This window comes from Empidonax traillii, unplaced genomic scaffold (genome assembly GCF_003031625.1).
Source record: "Empidonax traillii isolate 1590-97213 ecotype Southwest subspecies unplaced genomic scaffold, ASM303162v1 scaffold281:size1424471, whole genome shotgun sequence".
NCBI classification, from domain to species: Eukaryota; Metazoa; Chordata; class Aves; order Passeriformes; family Tyrannidae; genus Empidonax; species Empidonax traillii.
This window is the reverse complement of record NW_020955474.1, coordinates 709041-726215: the sequence shown is the minus strand read 5'-3', so window position 1 is coordinate 726215 and position 17175 is coordinate 709041. Positions and strand designations below refer to the sequence as shown.

Below are 17175 nucleotides of genomic sequence, written 5' to 3'. Positions count from 1 at the left end.
TTCATACCCTGACTGCTATTCCCTGCATCCCTGGCCTCCTTTCTTATAGCAATGTACCGCTTCTTCCTTTCCAGAGGCACCTAAACAGCAAGAAATAAAGTTGAAATTACTTAATCAATTCTTTAAATTAATTTTTAAAAAAAAATAATAGGTTATTTATTTCTAGAACTGCCAAAACATTATCAAAACCATTTAACATGAACAAAAATCCCATGCTGTAAATTATTATTATTAATGCTGCAGACCAACAGCTAAATTACTCATTCCTAGAGCTGTTCATTACCAGAGTAATTATGCTAAAAAGTATGTTTAAGTTACATGCACGGTGGCTATGTCCTAAATTTCAAGTATGGCTTTCTCTCACAAAAATGTATTTTAGAACAATAGAGGAATAGTCCATTCTTTTATCCTTTTTCTCCATATGTCAGAATTGATCTGGTCTTTAAAACTGTAACTCTTTTTTAATTAGGACCACTAAAGGCCAGAAATTTCACTCACCTCAATTTCTACAGGAAACGTATACTGACGTTTCAAGTCTATCAAATTTTCAAAAATCAGCAAGTTCTGCAAACCAAAGCATGTTAGGAAATAGGAAAATTATAATGTTGCACATAGTAAAAATTGCTTTGATCGTATTTTATTTCTTCTTAACCCCCCTCCCCACAAATCAACGTACAGTGTAGAAAATATGGCATGTTTTCTCTTCTAGATCAATACTTCAAAGAAAATTTTGCTATTCAACTACTCAAGAATTCACAGCACAGAATGGGCTCTGTAAAAAGAGTATCTCTTATTCAATATATTCCTAGCACTGGAAAACTTGGACAGTAGGGGTTTTTAACCTCACATTTTACAAAATTGATTTGAGACTGGAAGGAAAACAGGGTAAGCATCATTACTTCATGCATTCAAAGACATAGTAAAACTTTCATCAGCAATTCACACTGCATGAAGGATGCAAGACCACTCCTTCTGTTGCTTCACTGGGTAGTTTGTTAATATAATTGCATGTCATTCAGGTTTCATTCTTTGATTTATTGCCATCAGGGAACATCACTTTGTGTTCCATACTCTGGAAGCCTTCTAACAGCAACAACTGCTCCTCACCTTTTCTGATTTTTCTGTAAAAAGGAAGCCTTGATAAAATTTACTTTCAGTGAAGACACAACTGATGACAGCAATGGCACAATTATATGCTGCACAGTGATACTGTCTCCTCTTCTCCAACAGCTGACTCTCTCCTGCCATGTTTTCTGTAAATGCATCATAGCATGACCTTAAAATACAAACAGGCAAGAAAACACCATCAGAAGTCTTTTAAGAAACATGGGGAGTGTCCCAGTCAGAGATCAGTGAATCAACAGAATTTCAAAAGAGGAGTATCAGATTAAGCCACCTCAGACTTGTTCAAATTCTCTACAGGTATACTGCCCTAAAATGCAACCATTCATCAATGACAAAGATGAATGTATTTACACAACAGTCCTCAGGAATGCGATGATAGATAATGCTCACATTAGATGGAGATATGTTTTGATGCCTACATAAATTTCTCTCATGGTCCCTTGCCACAAAACTGTGAATGGATGTGCATGCTAAACTATGCTATAGATTAGCAGGATAAAAATTAGTTTAGACGTGATTTTTATAGGTCTTTGGCCCAAAGTCATTTATAGCTCTGCAAATCATAGCCAAGAAATTATTTGAAGTCCTCATGGGACATAGTGTTGTAAAATCAAATCAAATCAAACAGCATTTCAGATATCTTACAGCTTTCTCCGAATAGTAAACCAACTAAATAATACTAATTAGCATACATATTCAGTATTTCTCTTTTGCCCCCCTCTGCAGTGTTGATTAAGCCAAATTACAGCTACTGACTGTGCTGCTGTATTATGAAATGTAAACGAAAATCCATCTTCTCATCAATCACATAAATACCAATTTTGCAACACAGAAACCATACTCCACATAGAATTGTTACTATACTGAAACTAAAATTGTGAAAACATAAATTAAATGCCAAGAATTGTACTGAAAAGGTAATATAAATGCACAACTTTAACAAATACAAACAAAAGGACAAAAACAGGAGGTAGAAGTTGACACATGCTAAAGATCATTCCATCAATGCAAATTCAATATTGTGTATTGCATTTAAAATCAAGAGCTACATCACAGATTACATTTGCCCTTGAACAAATCCATCTTAAAATCTACTTAAAAAAGTGTGTCTGGCCAAAACCTAGTTAGGAAGTTAAAAGTAAATAAAATAAATAACAATCTTACTTGATTAGTGTCTTGGTAAGTTCATTTCCTTCTACACTCAAGGAGCCACGGTAGGCTTGGTTAATTTTAGAGTCCTTGGAGTAAACATCTTCTTTCGAAAGACGCACATACATCACTTCTAGCAGCTTGTAATACCCCATTTTCTTGGTGACTTGTGTATCAAAAGCATATTCATTGGACTAGAAATAAATAAGTACAATCTCAGAAAGAGATTTCCTGGATCCTGTCCTTTCTAAGTAGCTCCACAGTTACTTCCAGGTTCTGTTAGACAGCCCTTAGCTTATTTCTACCCTTCCAAAACACAGAAAAGAACTGACGATAATAAGAGACCGACAGATTCCGAGATTCTGTGTAGTACAGTTATTAAAACTGTGTTGACCTCTGTTCATCAGGTGAGCTGTCTTACCTGCAAGTGGTCTAAAATATTATAAGGATAGAGGAGGAAAATAAGCTCCATACTGGGTACCATTCATGAATTTCTTTATGCACCTCACTTTGCTGCCAGCATTTACAACCACGGTGGCGATGACTCTACAGAAGTCTTGGTTTTAACTGTAACTTAACTTGCATCATTTCGGCATCTTGCTTGTCCTGCTTTTAAACAGATGTACCAGCAAAACACGGGAGGGAAGAACTAACACAAGAGCACTTCACTGGCAACAAAGTCTTTGCATGTAACTACACTATTAAATTGGAAGACAGGTTGTAAATAGACACAGGAAGATCTCTGATCCTAATCCCCTGCTGAAGAGTCTTCACAATGACTAGAGATGTATTTATTTCTCTAGAAGTAAAGTACCTAATTTCAGAGTTTTCATTATGGAGGTTGAATATCTGTGTCCTACAATGTAATAACAGGCTACAATTTTATACAGTTTTTATATTTCAAAGTTAGAAAGTGTTTTTGCTTTTGACAGAATTTCAAATCCCTTCGGATACATATAGATAACATTCTAACTTCAGTTTTTGCACAAAGTAGATGTGCAAACCTGCACTAACTTCAATGGAACAGTATGTTGGGGAACAAAGAAGAGCTTCTCAATAACAATCAATCTATGTAACTGGCACAAACTTCTGTTTCAAGATACAGAAAACTGGAAAGCAAATGGTTTCTGTTAGTGTTTCATTCAAAGTTAAGCAAAACATACATATCAACACCTGCATTTTATTAGATTTTCCCTAATCCTAAAAAAAAAAAAAAAAAAAGTGATTCATACCTTTGTAAACCTGGAGTTAAGTGTATCCATAGCCTGTACTATAATTTTTTCAAAGAATTCTCTCAGTGCATCCAAGCTGCAGTGCCACAAGAGAGTTAGGAGGGAGCGATCCATAAATGCTTGACGAGTAGTATTTGAAAGAAGTTCTTCACTTCGGAACATTTTGTGAACAGTGTCCAACAGTAGCACTTGTTTGGCAGCAGTGCTCCTAAACAAGACGGAAACGTAAAGATGAAAAGTCTTTTATCAGACTTCATTTACGTCTCAAGTCCTTGTGACATTTAATTTTTTTACTGCTGCATTAGTTCCCCTCTTGGGTTATCTTACAAGACATGCCAGATCAGGTTGAATCACCACATACTGGGGAGATCTCAAAAAAACCCAAAAAAGTCACAACCCTCAGCTTCTTAGTCTGCAACAGATGGTAAACTCTGTGCATGTTTAATGATTTAATCCCAAAGCAAACATCAGCATTCTCAGCTCCTTTTCACCGAACAATCTAAACAAACAATTTATCTGGTACATATGAAGAATGTAGGCAAACAAGAAGGAAAAAAGGAGGAGAATTCACTGTTATAAGGTTGTCCAGTGGCCTATCAAGTGTTCCACTACCAGATGAACTGTTGCTCTGAATAATTTTACTAGGGCTAAAATTTAAAAAATTGGATTTGGGCATAACGTCCAGGAAAATACATGCACCAAAATAGTCATTACTTAACAGCCCATCAGGAATAGAGATGTTTGCTTTAGAACAGACTGAAGACCTCTTCTGTGGACAGAGTATGTTTGTGATCTGGCAGCCTGGAAACATTCAATTAAATGCACTGCTGTATTTCCAAAGAAGCTGAACAAAGTAATTCACTGTCAGTTTAAGTGCTATCAACTTAAGTGATCATGTGGTTATACTGTGATAGCAAATATATAACACGTAATTACTACAGTCAATTGAATTGTGAACCAGTTAATTTACAGAAGGTTTTCCAAATCTGCACAGGCACTGGAAGTGTAATCTGGAAACTGGTGTCACTTTTTCACACTTCAGAAGTACTTTAAAAATGTGAAGACAAAAGCAAAATCTGAATTAAAACTGTTATGTAAAACTTTTTGGTGTAAATCAGTACTATTACAAGGACAATAAAATTCAGGAAGCACATTTGCTTCAGCAAAACTTCAGTGAGAACAAGGGCAAAATCCAACAGACTAAACTCACCTTCTGGAAATTTTTCTGAAGCTGGCTTGAAATAAATCCTCCATGAAATGTCTCTGGTCCCTACAGAGGATTTCTGTCATCAGTTGCAACAACATCGGACTCTGAGACAATTCTAATGCATCTAACAACTGAAAAAGAAATAATGTATAACTGAAAGAACCATGCTGGATAAAAGCAAATAAATCTAATGAAGTAATTATTTTTTAATACGGACCAGAAGCAGATGCACAGAAGTGTTTATTTAATGTGCATCTGTAGATTAATCTTCTGGATAAAGACATAACCCAGAAAATGAAAAGCTTATTTCCTTATGTGAACTGAGAATCTCTCTCTTTAATTCCAGATCCCGTGAAACACTGTTTACAGACATAGTTCACTTTGGCTTCTAATTATGTATTCGTTAAAAATACTGACCTTCTTAGTGCAGTCTACATAGTTATTGTGCTTCAAGGTTCCTTTGGGAAATTCATCAGACCTCATGGGAAAATTGAAAGCTACAAGTTGATCAAGAGCATTCTTAAGGTCATTAAGTCTTTCTCCTGTCAAATTAGTGAAGAACGGGAGAATTATCACTGCTTGGCCCTGAAGGGGAAAAAAAGAAACAAAAAACAAACAACTGTTTCACACTTAAAAAAAAATTTAATCCCTAACTATGAATCCAGCTGAATAGGACCACACAACATCACCAGTGGCTGTGTTTACTAATTCAGTGGCTTGGTATACTGATAAAAATATGTTATCTAGCTGCTCATCTTTCTGGCTGCTGGTTTAGAAAACAGTTTTGGTCACTGCTGAGTGGGACTTAAAAGCTAATTAATATCTCACAGCTGACATGGCTAGGAATAATATCCTATTGTTCTCTTAAGCAAGCATTCATTCTAACACAAGTTGTTAATTTAAGGTTCCACCTCACAGCTGAAGCAAGATCCCAAACTTTATCTATTTCAAATGCATGGGAAAGTACAAAACTCTGTATAATTAAAAGTAGGCTCGCTGAAAAGCAACTATGCAAAGCTGCTTCATAACGTACAAAATTTTTTAATGTTCTATGCCAACCCTTATGTTCCAGCATCTTTTATAACTTCTGCTTTCAGTAAGCAGTGCTTTATCTCCCTCTCCGGACCAAGCCACATATAGCAGCTACTCCAATAGTACGGGTCTCATACTTGCAGACGTGAACATTAAATAATGATAGATGTTCATAATTTGACCTGTAGGAAATGTCACTCCTTACTAAAAGTCTGATTAACTGTCATTTCTCAAATGAACACTTTGGAGTTCTAAACAATTCACTGATAGTAAATTTTTTCCTAAAAATTACATGCCTTTCATCTGAGCAAGAAAAAAACCCCTTCACTTTAAACCAAAACATGGTATCTGTGATACTCTCCTACTGTAATACTGTCTGAAAGACAAAAAAGATGATGTACAAGTTTTAGGATGTTGAACAGAAGAATAAAAAATAGAAGTGGTGTCTGTGTTATAATTTAAGCCAAAGAACAGGGAATTCCATGAACAACTACCATTCTAATCTGGGGAGGGCAGGGAAGTCACTGAAGTGAGCAATTTACCTTAAGATTTAAGCCTAAACTCTGATCAGTGAGTAGACTGGTATAGGTATTAAAAACAGCTGTAAATGCTTCATGATTGGTATTGAAAGAAACCGAAGAGTCTATCTGGAAAGACAGAAGAAATAAAAAAAATTAGTTGTGTTTTTTTTTTTAACTAACCAAAGAGATTTGTATTAATGAACAATAAAAAGCCCATGAGCTAAAGAACTGATTATTTCCAAACGTACAGTGAATTAAGAGAAAGCACATAAAAAATGATTTTGGTTTTAAAAGGATTCTCAATAAGGATTCTAAAAACTCCTACACAGTACAAACAAAATCATAATGTTGGATATTTTTCAGTTAAAAAAAATATTAAGCTCCCTCTCAAAGCCAAATTTGTTACTGCTCACTTCACTGCCAGATAATATAGCAATACAGTTCACATTCTGCATCCTATCACATACCTTTAAAACAATTCAAGATTAAAGCAACTAATTATCAAAAAGAAAAATAATTCTCATATATTTGTGTACAGCTACTTTTACAAGTTCCTGAAAAAAACCAATAGGATATGCAGATAATCATGTTTTCAGAACAGAGAAAGAAAAAAACCCAGACCAAAACCCCAATGTAATGGGAAATTAAAGATCTTTAAAATAAAGATCTTTCTGCATTCTGTTGCTACAGGTAGAAGTCCTCCACTGCGACTTTCTGGATACTGACATGACAAAGAATGTTATCAGAGGCTGCTCAGTTTCAAAGTTCACTCTGCACTTGCACCAATTCTCCAAAAGAGGCAGCTAAAACATGAGAAAAATTTAAAAAACAAAAAGAGGGGGAGAAGAGCGAAATCTAGTAATTTCTGCCTGCCCAAATATATATTGTACTACGTTAATAAAAAACCGCAAATTCTGATATTCTCCAACCATATTTTTTCCCCCCCAAAACACAAAGCATTAGAGTGAAACAGCATTTCTTGGAAAGCAGATACAATTCCTACAGAATTGGAAAGGTTACCTGGATTTTATAAAGCAATGCATACCTGCAGAACTTTTGCCAGCAGGGTCAAGACTGCCATTTTGCTCTCGGGAGCTGAACCTTTGGCCCACCAGCTGTCCAGTTTGTCCCAGTTTTTTAGTACAGCTGACACCAGTTTTGTTCCTTGTTGCTTGCGTACAGCACGTTCCTTAAAACTCTGATCTAACATGCCATTCAAAATGCTCCCAACCTGGAAGGAAAAAACAACAGGTAGATTCTAGTATCCCAAATTAAAGGATGATAAGATCACTTCATTTGTATGGTCAATCATTAAAAAAGAACATCAAAAGCAATGCTAGATTTAAATCTCAAAAGGATATAGGAGAAGGCTCTCTGCAAGAAATTAAAAGAACGTTCTTCTTAAAAAAAGAGGTTTCTATCTAATTTACTCCTGTTTCAGAGTACAATGCAGCAATTCCTTCCCACACCTTTTGTGTGAATAGGGAGAAACAAATGATAATCCAGAGTAACTCTAAAGTACTTGAAAATTTTAGAATGAAATCATATATCACAGACACTTAAACTGTTACTTGGAAGTAAAAACCTTTAAGCATAATGCTTTGGATTAAAAAAGATCCCACTATTTTTAAAAAGGTGATTCTACTTTCCTGAGAATCTTTTCAAGCAAAAAGGAGAGTGGACTTTTGCTCTTTCTTTTTGACACTTCCTCAGAAGCACTGAAGGAAGGGATTCTCAATTATAACATTTCCTTCCTGGACCTGAGAGTGAGCTCTACATCACTAAGTACTGTCAACCAACAGTAGAAAATGTGTTCAGCAGAACAAGTGGTGCTGACACTGAGTACATGACAACTACCCTGTATTTGTTTCAGGTCAGGAGGGTTTTGTGTGTGTGTGTATGTCTTTCTTTCAAATACTCCAATCTATTTCTACTACTGTCCTGTGTCCTATGCCCATTAGTGGTCAGAGTTCATTTTCCAGTTTAGTTTTATCCAGAACAAATCCAGTCCACATGCTCTGGGAACACTGCAATGAAAATCTAAGCACAGTGAATGCATCCTTGCTTTGAAAAGACACGCGTGATTTAAAGTACTATACAATGTACACCTTGAAATCCATAGATTCAGGAGAGGTAAGAGGTAAGCACTTTCCACTCAGTTTGATTTGAGATGACAGAGTGCCTAAATAATGTCAGGTTGCCAGAGATCATGAAGATACCACCAGTAAGACAAAACAAACAAACAACCCAAACAACAAAACAAACAACCCCCCCAACCAAAAAAACCCAACCCCAAATAAAATCTATCAATGCATTTGCTGTCTGAAATTCAACGCAAGGCACTTCTTTCCCCACTACACACTCAGTTACATCCACCTCTAACAATAATAATAAAAGTGTTACTTCTAACATTCCCTTTTGATTTTGTCCCTTTAAATAAGTCAAATACCATTTGGGGATTGCTGACACATGATTCCATAAGCTGGACTATGATCACATCCAGGTTCTTCAGCAGTTGTTGATTGATGGTTTCTGAGAAGAGACTGTAGAAATACTGTCCGTGAGAGAAATTGATCAGGTGGTTCTGGGATGCTCCTGATAGTGGCACGGATAACACTACTGTGTTCAACAGCAGACTCACTAGCTCCTCACACTGAAAATCAAGGCATAGAGACAGAGTTAACTCAAGGAAATTACATTTCACTTGGATATTTCTTAGAAAAGCACATTTTTTAAGCTTCCCTTCCAAATGTCTTTATTTTACCAGAAAGCACAACATAAAGCATTAACAGAACGCTGAAATGCTTACTATCCACAACTGTCCCTCAATTAAGCCAGAGAATTGTTAAAGATCCTCTGTAGGAGTATGAATAAAACACCTACCCAAAACATGGTGAGAAGACTACTGATGAGTTTTAAATTATGTTGAGTATTAAAACCGGAGAGCCATATCCTACCTGGTCATCAATAGTAAAGGCCAGCTGCAGGAGTTTATCAGCTAATCGCTTACTACTAATGTCTAATGATGGAAGAGACATCCTTTCACCCCCACGTGCAATGCCTTTATAAACAACTGAAAGAAGCTTGGAGCCAACTGAGAAATTAGGCCTTTCATCCTATGGAAACAAACAAACAAACAAACAAGCGACAATTAATATAAGCTGAAAAAAATAGCCATAAGGCCTTCTGTATAGCTGATGAAAATACTTGAACTCCAGATAATTTTCTTATAAAGCAATGCAAATGTTGCATGATAAATAAATAAATATATGCATGGCATAATATATGGCAACACCTGACAGAAATTAAATATTTTGTTACTTGTTTTATACAGCCTTGCTCACAAATTCTCAGCCTTTGTAGCTGTTGCATAACCTGATTTCCTTCAACCCAAAGTAAAACAGAGACTTACTATAATCAGAAAGTTAGAAGAAAGCATTTGAATAATGTAGCCTACAGTTCCACCCCTCAGCTGCTCTCTATCCTGTTTTCTGCAATTCAGATCCACTATATTGCTTCTTTATTATTGTCAGAAAATATTCTTTTCTAACTTCCCTTACCACTTTGAATGGTCTCTGTTTAAAAGTTGTTGAAAAAAATGTCTCCTTTATAGGATAGTTAATCCTGAGTTTTTGAGTTCTCAGTCCTCTGAAGTTCACTAAAAGTAAGTTTAGAATCTACATTCTGATTTCCAGGGTCTGGAGCCAACCAGAAAAAGAATAACTATTATGAAGATTGTTCAAACCTTAGTATTCTGCTACTCAGATTCATGGAATAACCATAACACATTCATTTCTGAATCCCATTCAACATCAGCTCTTCACTGTTGATCTCATCTGATCTGCTCTGTTTTCATTCCGGTCTTTTACACAGGAAAAGCTCTTCCCTGCATACAAATATTCAATATTATTTTCCTGATACATAATTACCTGACTGTGAAGAACAGAATGAAGCAGGCCAGATTTCTGGAGTTGCTTGCAGGCAGAAAGGACAGCATTAAACCTAACTTCATCAAAACGTGCATCTGAATTAAACAGATCAACAGAACAAAGGTCCTCAAGGCTGAAAAGAAAACCAATAACATTACATTGGTGGGGAGATCCATGTGCATCCGTAGACAACAGTGTTTAATTTCCCAATTTTCATGGGGAGTGGCATTTGTTCTGGATTCATGCTTACCAGAAAGTCCCTGCTTACCTCTGAGGTGTGATTCTTTTTTTTATGCACATTTTCAAAGATTCCTTATACGGAGTTTTCATCAAAGCTTTCAAGAGTCTTACTGAGACATCTGGGAGATTTTTCATGACTTGCACATCAGCTGTGTTAAAGCCTACGTGTGATGGATCACACACAGTCATCATCACAAGCTCTATAAAGGTTGCATTAAGCAGTTCCTTCTCAAGTAGCTAAAAGGAAAAAAACACATTAAATAAAACCTTCTAAAATTGATTTGCCTATTTTATTCTTCATAACTTATCATTAATCCTTCTATCTAAAATGAAATCAAACATGAAACAGTAACTATTCTCACTGACTTTCTCTTTTGAAATGTCTGACTTTCAATCAATTATGGGAATGCGCAGACATTAGGTATCTATAAAAACAGACATAAGATATATGCTATCTCACCGAACTGCACATAAAATCTTTTAACTCAACGTAGGCCTGTTTCAGTCTTGATTATACACCTGTAAATCCTGATGTACACCTCTGTGCACACTATTAGAGATTTACTGCAAATAAGAAACAATCACGGTCTCATAACTAAACTCTGCAGTGTAAATTTCCTAAGAGAATCATAATTGCTATACTTTATACAGTTACATATGGTTTATACTGCATCAAAGCTAGGCAATTTAAGGAAGAACTGCCACAATCTACCTTTCAAGCAGCTACCACCTCCACACATTTAATGCCATCAGTAATCACACGGGAAACATTCACTGCAAGTACTCCATATAAAACACATATATTTAGGTATTTGTAAAATTTGTGTCTTGTATTCACTACAGATTTCAGTGCCTACCTTCCAGAAATCCTGTTGGCACAGTTCCAGGATCGTGGTCACAAACTCCATGATTCGGACTATAATGGTACACTTGCTGTAATTGTACATGTCTCTCTCCTGTGGACTGAACACGTTGCCTTTCGAACTGCAATCAAAGCACTGCTCTGCTGCGTGGATATCATGCAAAGCAATAGTTTCAAGGAAGAACTGCACAGCTCCCAAGAATGAGGAACTTTCATTTACACCTAAGAAGAATCACAATAAGGTGAAATGATACAGCAGCTCCAAACTATTACATAAGTTGTTCTGTGCTTGGAAGAAAAACAGTCAGACTGAGGTAACAAATAGAAAGGCACCGCATCTCACACCAGTGTTTTCGGAAAGTCCTGTGCTGGTCCTAAATACTAATATTGTGAGCAATAAAGGGCAGTGTTCTACTTAATGATCACTACAAGCACTGATCATTACAATCACTTATTAATGATGATGATTGAAGCAAATGTAGAAACATGGATAAAATTTTAAGTCCCTCGTTCTAAATGACTTAGCCCTACGCTAACTGCATCCAACAATGATCTTACAGTACTGTTTCAAACCAAGACAGAGATGACACTGACAGACCACCTGAAACTTGAAGTAACTATGCAACTGTACTATCAGTGATCAAAACCATTTTGTTTAGACTGACCTGCAAGAATAATTAAAAGAAAAACCTTTTGGGAGACTCAATGGCTACACAAGGTATTATTAGGTACCTGACCAAAATTCAAATACAAGGCTTTTGGACTTGATGCTCTTGATGCACCAGGAACTGAAGAAAGGTAACATGTACAGAGTTTGAAGTGAAAAAGTGACTGCTTTCATTGTTTTCTGATAGCTCTCTCCAGACATTATTAAGGAGCAGGTAAAAAGCTTTGCAAGGATTTGAAAAAAAAACACAACAAAATCAAAAAAATCTACTGCTGTTTTCAGCAGTGGGAAATGAGCTACAGAAAATAATTTTTGAAGATGGGATAGAGTAAAAGAAGTTGCTGATAAGTGGATGACTCAGAGACAGAAATGCAAAGACATATTTCTAGGACTAAAAAGAAACATTTTAAAAATACAATATACTTCATAAAAAAACATACCACTACAACTGTCATTGAAAACTTCCTACATTTATGTAAAAAACTTCAAGTCCAAGTTAAGTACTCATCTTGGATGGGCTCTGTGTAACACACATGAGCGAACCTAATGTAACAGATAATCACTCACCCAATATTTCATAAGGTTTGATCATTCGCAGGTCGAAGAATGTATTGTAGCAATCCAGTGCTGCTAAGAACATATCCATCCACTGCATGACAGCCTGTAAACTGAAGGGTTCCTGCATGCCACGGAGAGTTGGCTGAGAAAGGATCCCAGATGGACTTCTGGCATCAGTGCCACCTCCCTCAAATTTGTTAATGAGGAAAGAAACATCCCTGGTTTTTAGAATATCAGCCAGCCAAGAAGATGGAGACTTGTTTCCTGGTAGAAACAGAAATATAAATTCTCTAGGAAAAACGCATTTCAAACTAGCAAGGGACTAGAGGCAATTGGACTAACACGCTCAAACTTTTGTGTTTTAAACTGGGTCTTCTAGCAGAAAAGGTATTGGTTCTGATTTAGCCTTGGTCATGTTGCTAAAATTACCATAAGGAAGAAGCCAATTTGTAAGACATTCCCACTAGTTCCCCACCAGCAAATTCTGCCTTTTTAGCTGGATACTAGAGCAGTTCTGGGCTTGGAAGTTCTCTGTCCTGCCTGGAAGGAAGTCCAATATAAAACCCTCTTCTATGCCCACAAACCCGAGGTTCCAACAGAACCTGACTTGCACTATAAGCAACTACTCAGTTTCCATTTAACAACACTGAATGAACAGATATTTACTTCAAAAATATTTTTTCTTGTAATTAATACCTTGCATGGAAAACATAGAGGAAAGGCACGCACAATATTTAAAAAGCAAAGATAATAGTGCACTGTGACTTAAAATACCTGGTAATAGAGGAACAAATTCATAGAAGAGCTCCATGGCTTTATGTCTGCACTCTGTCTGAGGTCGTCCACACTGCACTAAGAGCCACATGACAATGTCCAGAAGACTCACTGACTGAGTAGCTGGAAATCCTCTGCAAAGAAACACTAGGGATTAACAATCCTCTTGACATCTACCAAGAAGCCACAGTCTTCCAGTTGAAAAAGATCAAAATGTTCCATAAGCATCACAAACGTCCTTTTATCTGTCTAACCACAACCCATCTTAACTAAAAAGAAGAGCTCTTCTACAAGCATGTCTTTCTCTTCTCCTCGCTCTACTTTGGACCCCCAGAGCATAGTCCTTGTAGAAACAATTTAAAATGCAGAATCAGGTATCCTCGCTTCTCTTTCTAACTCAGAGAGGCAAAAATGGAGACTAAAGTTGAAATAAGCTTGCAAAGTTTTTCTCCATTCCCCTAATTACCCAGTCTCTTAACCTACCAAACACCACACCAGTGACCCAAATCTAGACTCCACTTGCCAATTTTTTAAGATCATGTGATAATTTGGGTAAAAAGGGACCTCAGGAGGTCTCTAGTCCAACCTCCTGCTCAAAGCAGCATCAGCTATGTGATCAGACCAGGTGACTCAGAGCTCCAGCCTCATACCAGATCCATTTTTTGCTTCCTCCACCTTTTTTGTTACTGCTCTTTAATTGCTGATCATTCTGTTGCAGCTTGTTCTGCTTCTGCTAACACTTAACAGCAGTAAGAAAGGCTTTGGAAGAGTTTCCTGCAAGTGCTTTGTAGCACCATTGCTAATATTATTATAAACACTGATGTGAGGGAAACATGCTTTTCTTTTCTGCCTGTCCTTGCTAAACTAAAGCAAGTTCATCACGCTGCAATAAAGAATGACCATCATGATTCTCTCATATTATGTCTATCATTTTCCCACCAATGGTTCAACAGACCTACCAGGAGATCTGTATCAGCAACTGTCATAAGATGAATTCCTCATTCAGAATCCCAAGCATTTAATGGAACTACTGACATAATAAATTAAAATATAATATTAAAAAAAAAAAGCAAATTGCTGACCGTGGTACTCGTCGTTTTCCTTCCTTGTTCAGAGAAGGCGCTTTATGCTTGATGATGCGCTTCAGGTGATCAATAGCATCACAGCATTGCTGTACAGTACCTGTTAGAGAGAGAATTGACATCTATAAGTAAATTCCAGTAACCTGGTTAAATGAATTGAGATATTGGCACTATAGACACGGTGCAAGAGACCTACACAGAGGATAATGTCTGTCAGCTCCACTACCCTGTGCTTCTACAGCAGATTATTCAAGGGCACAGAGCAAAATGATGAAAGAGCAGACAGGCCACCATGGCCTTAGCCAGCCCTGAGGCCTCCGGTATAAATACGTATTCTACTTTCTGTGATCGTGCTTAGAGGAACTAAAAATTTCCCATATGAGAATTTCTTTTAGGGCCACTTCTATCACAGTCTGTACTATTCCTTTGAAAGACATAAAGCTCTGTTACACCAGTTCTTGGGTTTATGTTCTCATTACTATTAACTGATGAAAATTAGAGCACTTAAAAAAAAAAAAAAAAGAGAGAGATTTATTGAAGAATCACTAGTACTGTGAAAGAGGTCATAGATTCTTCACGCATCTGCATATTGTTGCAGAGAGTCATGAGAAAGCAACCACGAAAAGGTATTACAAAAGGGGGGAAATCTTTCATAAAATACATAGAGATGTCAATTTTTGGAGTATTTTGTTTGTTATAAAAGAGTAGACTAAGATTCCCATCAAGCTACAGTTTACACTGTGTAACTGCAAAACCAGGTCTCAAATCTGAAGGACTAGTAGCATTTTTAGCATTATTACAAAATTGTAAATCACTGTAAATACTATAAGGTTCTTTCTCCCGGGCTCAAAATATTCCATCTTTATATGTTGCAAGGACCTGATTCAAAGAGTTTCTAATTAGATATCAAATGACCTCTCTACCAGTAATGAAAAATAATTCTTTCTTTGTTGCAAAAGGAAGCACATCTACTTTTCTTACAGTTAGGTTTTTCTTTCTTAACCCTTAAGGTTCAACAGGATGACTTTTTTCTTCATTCCACAGTTCATTAACTATAGCTCACCTAATGATTTCTCATCTGTATGGGCTAAGGCCAGACTTTCCAGAAAAACAACCAGGGCTTCAAACACAAACTGCTCCACCAGAGAATTTTCTTCCCTTTAAAAATCAGGAAAAAAATTAATGAGAAACATGAGTAAGAAGAAGCGCTAATTGTGAAATTCTAATTAAAAATCATCAAATTAAATACTGTAGAGATAAACTGCATAAAATGTTTCCACAAAAAAGTACATCTAAACCAGCTTAAAAACTAGCAGTGACATTTGCTGACCATCCCGAAAAGACATATCTAACTTCCCATAAATTTGTAATAAAAACTTGGATTTATATGTTCCCCACTGGCAGAAAGCCCAAAATTATAATTAAAAATATTAGGCTAAGTAACTCAATTTTACAGCTACCAAATGCATTAATAGAATGAGTGTCAGTGGATGATTGAGTTTTACAATAATTCTTTTTATCTCACTGAACTTTTAGTCCAAGCTAGTTACTGTTTCAAGTTCTGTTTGCTCACCTAAATTCTCTGTAGATACTGTTAAAGGCAAGTGCTGCACCCAGTCTCTTGAAAGCGCTGGGGTGAAGAGCAAGGCTATACAACCGTTTGAAGAGAGACTTGGTGTTTGCTGGGCTTTTCTCCTGTTGTCTCGGTGTTGTCTGCTTAATAGACCATTTCAAAAATTCTCGTATGCACTGACCACAGAAATCTCTCAAAGTGCTGTCAACTGGATCCACTATGCCACTCTGAAATTACACAAGATTATTTCATTGCAGGAATGAAAAAAACCCACCATTGTTTCAGTGCAGTATTAGAGCAGCTTATTTACATGGTATTATTTGCAAATAAAAACCTGCACTCACGGTTTCCCAGAAATTAGTAAAATCCAACATTGCTACTGTCCAAGGTAAAGGTAGCATTTCCAGCCCTCATAGCACAGAATTAGGCCTCAAAGATCTGGATTTCTATTCCTGTCTCAGCTACTGGCTTAGGAGTCCTGCCTAAGTTACTTCATCTGCTGATGGGGGAGTTTCCTCCACTTTAGAAGGGGTGTGACAACACTGACTTTCATTTAAAAAGAGCACTGCAAAACCTCCTGACCTACTTTGCCTCCACCACTTCAGTTCAGTGCAAAAGCTAGTTTGAAATTTATAGTTTTTGCGTCTGGTGAAGGCAAAGATACTTAGAGAAAAATTAAGCACACAACAAAAGCAACATCCATTCAGGGGGATGAGTGGTGAATGTACTTCAGGAGTTCCTAATATACACTGATGATAAAGAATGTTTCATTAATCCTGTAATGATTCTAAAGATCATATAGCTGTATTTTGAGAATGCCAAACAAAGAGAAATCCATCACCAAAATCTCAGTTAAGAAGCACTAAATGGTCATTAAAAAACGTCTTCTTTCTTTCAGACAAGTAAGGGGCCACTATATCTGTTCAAGTGTTCCTAGTTCTTTCAGTAGTAAAATGATGCTAGTTAAAAATGGCACAGAAGAAAGTGAGGAAAGACTTATGACCTACCAAGATAGCTTCCAGGAATGCCACTGTATCTTGACTCTCAAATTTTTTGTTGTTGGTAAACCAGTGAATGAGCTGCATGACTAAAGGCTCATATAACTGTCTTGTTACCTGAAAAGAGCAAACGTCAACTGCATTTATAGGATTAATACATTTCTAGGATATTTGGCTATTCAAAATATGCAAGAATAAAAACCATTACTTTGAGAAAGGGTCTATA

At 36.6% G+C, this 17175-nt stretch overlaps 1 protein-coding gene across 2 annotated transcripts in view; it reads right to left on the bottom strand.

Annotated features, from left to right (window-relative positions):
* Positions 1–17175, bottom strand: part of PRKDC (protein kinase, DNA-activated, catalytic subunit) — an 85465-nt gene that overhangs the window by 45571 nt on the left and 22719 nt on the right. For both annotated transcript variants that reach the window (XM_027890210.1, XM_027890211.1), the window contains exons 26-45: positions 16959–17066; positions 15952–16178; positions 15442–15536; positions 14379–14478; positions 13297–13430; positions 12532–12786; positions 11293–11519; positions 10464–10672; positions 10196–10328; positions 9224–9382; positions 8716–8919; positions 7312–7497; positions 6288–6392; positions 5131–5298; positions 4717–4844; positions 3507–3714; positions 2290–2468; positions 1108–1276; positions 499–564; positions 8–80 (exon numbers count right to left, since the gene is read on the bottom strand). In XM_027890210.1, coding sequence (XP_027746011.1) covers positions 8–80; positions 499–564; positions 1108–1276; positions 2290–2468; positions 3507–3714; positions 4717–4844; positions 5131–5298; positions 6288–6392; positions 7312–7497; positions 8716–8919; positions 9224–9382; positions 10196–10328; positions 10464–10672; positions 11293–11519; positions 12532–12786; positions 13297–13430; positions 14379–14478; positions 15442–15536; positions 15952–16178; positions 16959–17066 — 3133 coding nt within the window. The remainder of the gene's footprint in view (positions 1–7; positions 81–498; positions 565–1107; positions 1277–2289; positions 2469–3506; positions 3715–4716; positions 4845–5130; positions 5299–6287; positions 6393–7311; positions 7498–8715; positions 8920–9223; positions 9383–10195; positions 10329–10463; positions 10673–11292; positions 11520–12531; positions 12787–13296; positions 13431–14378; positions 14479–15441; positions 15537–15951; positions 16179–16958; positions 17067–17175) is intronic.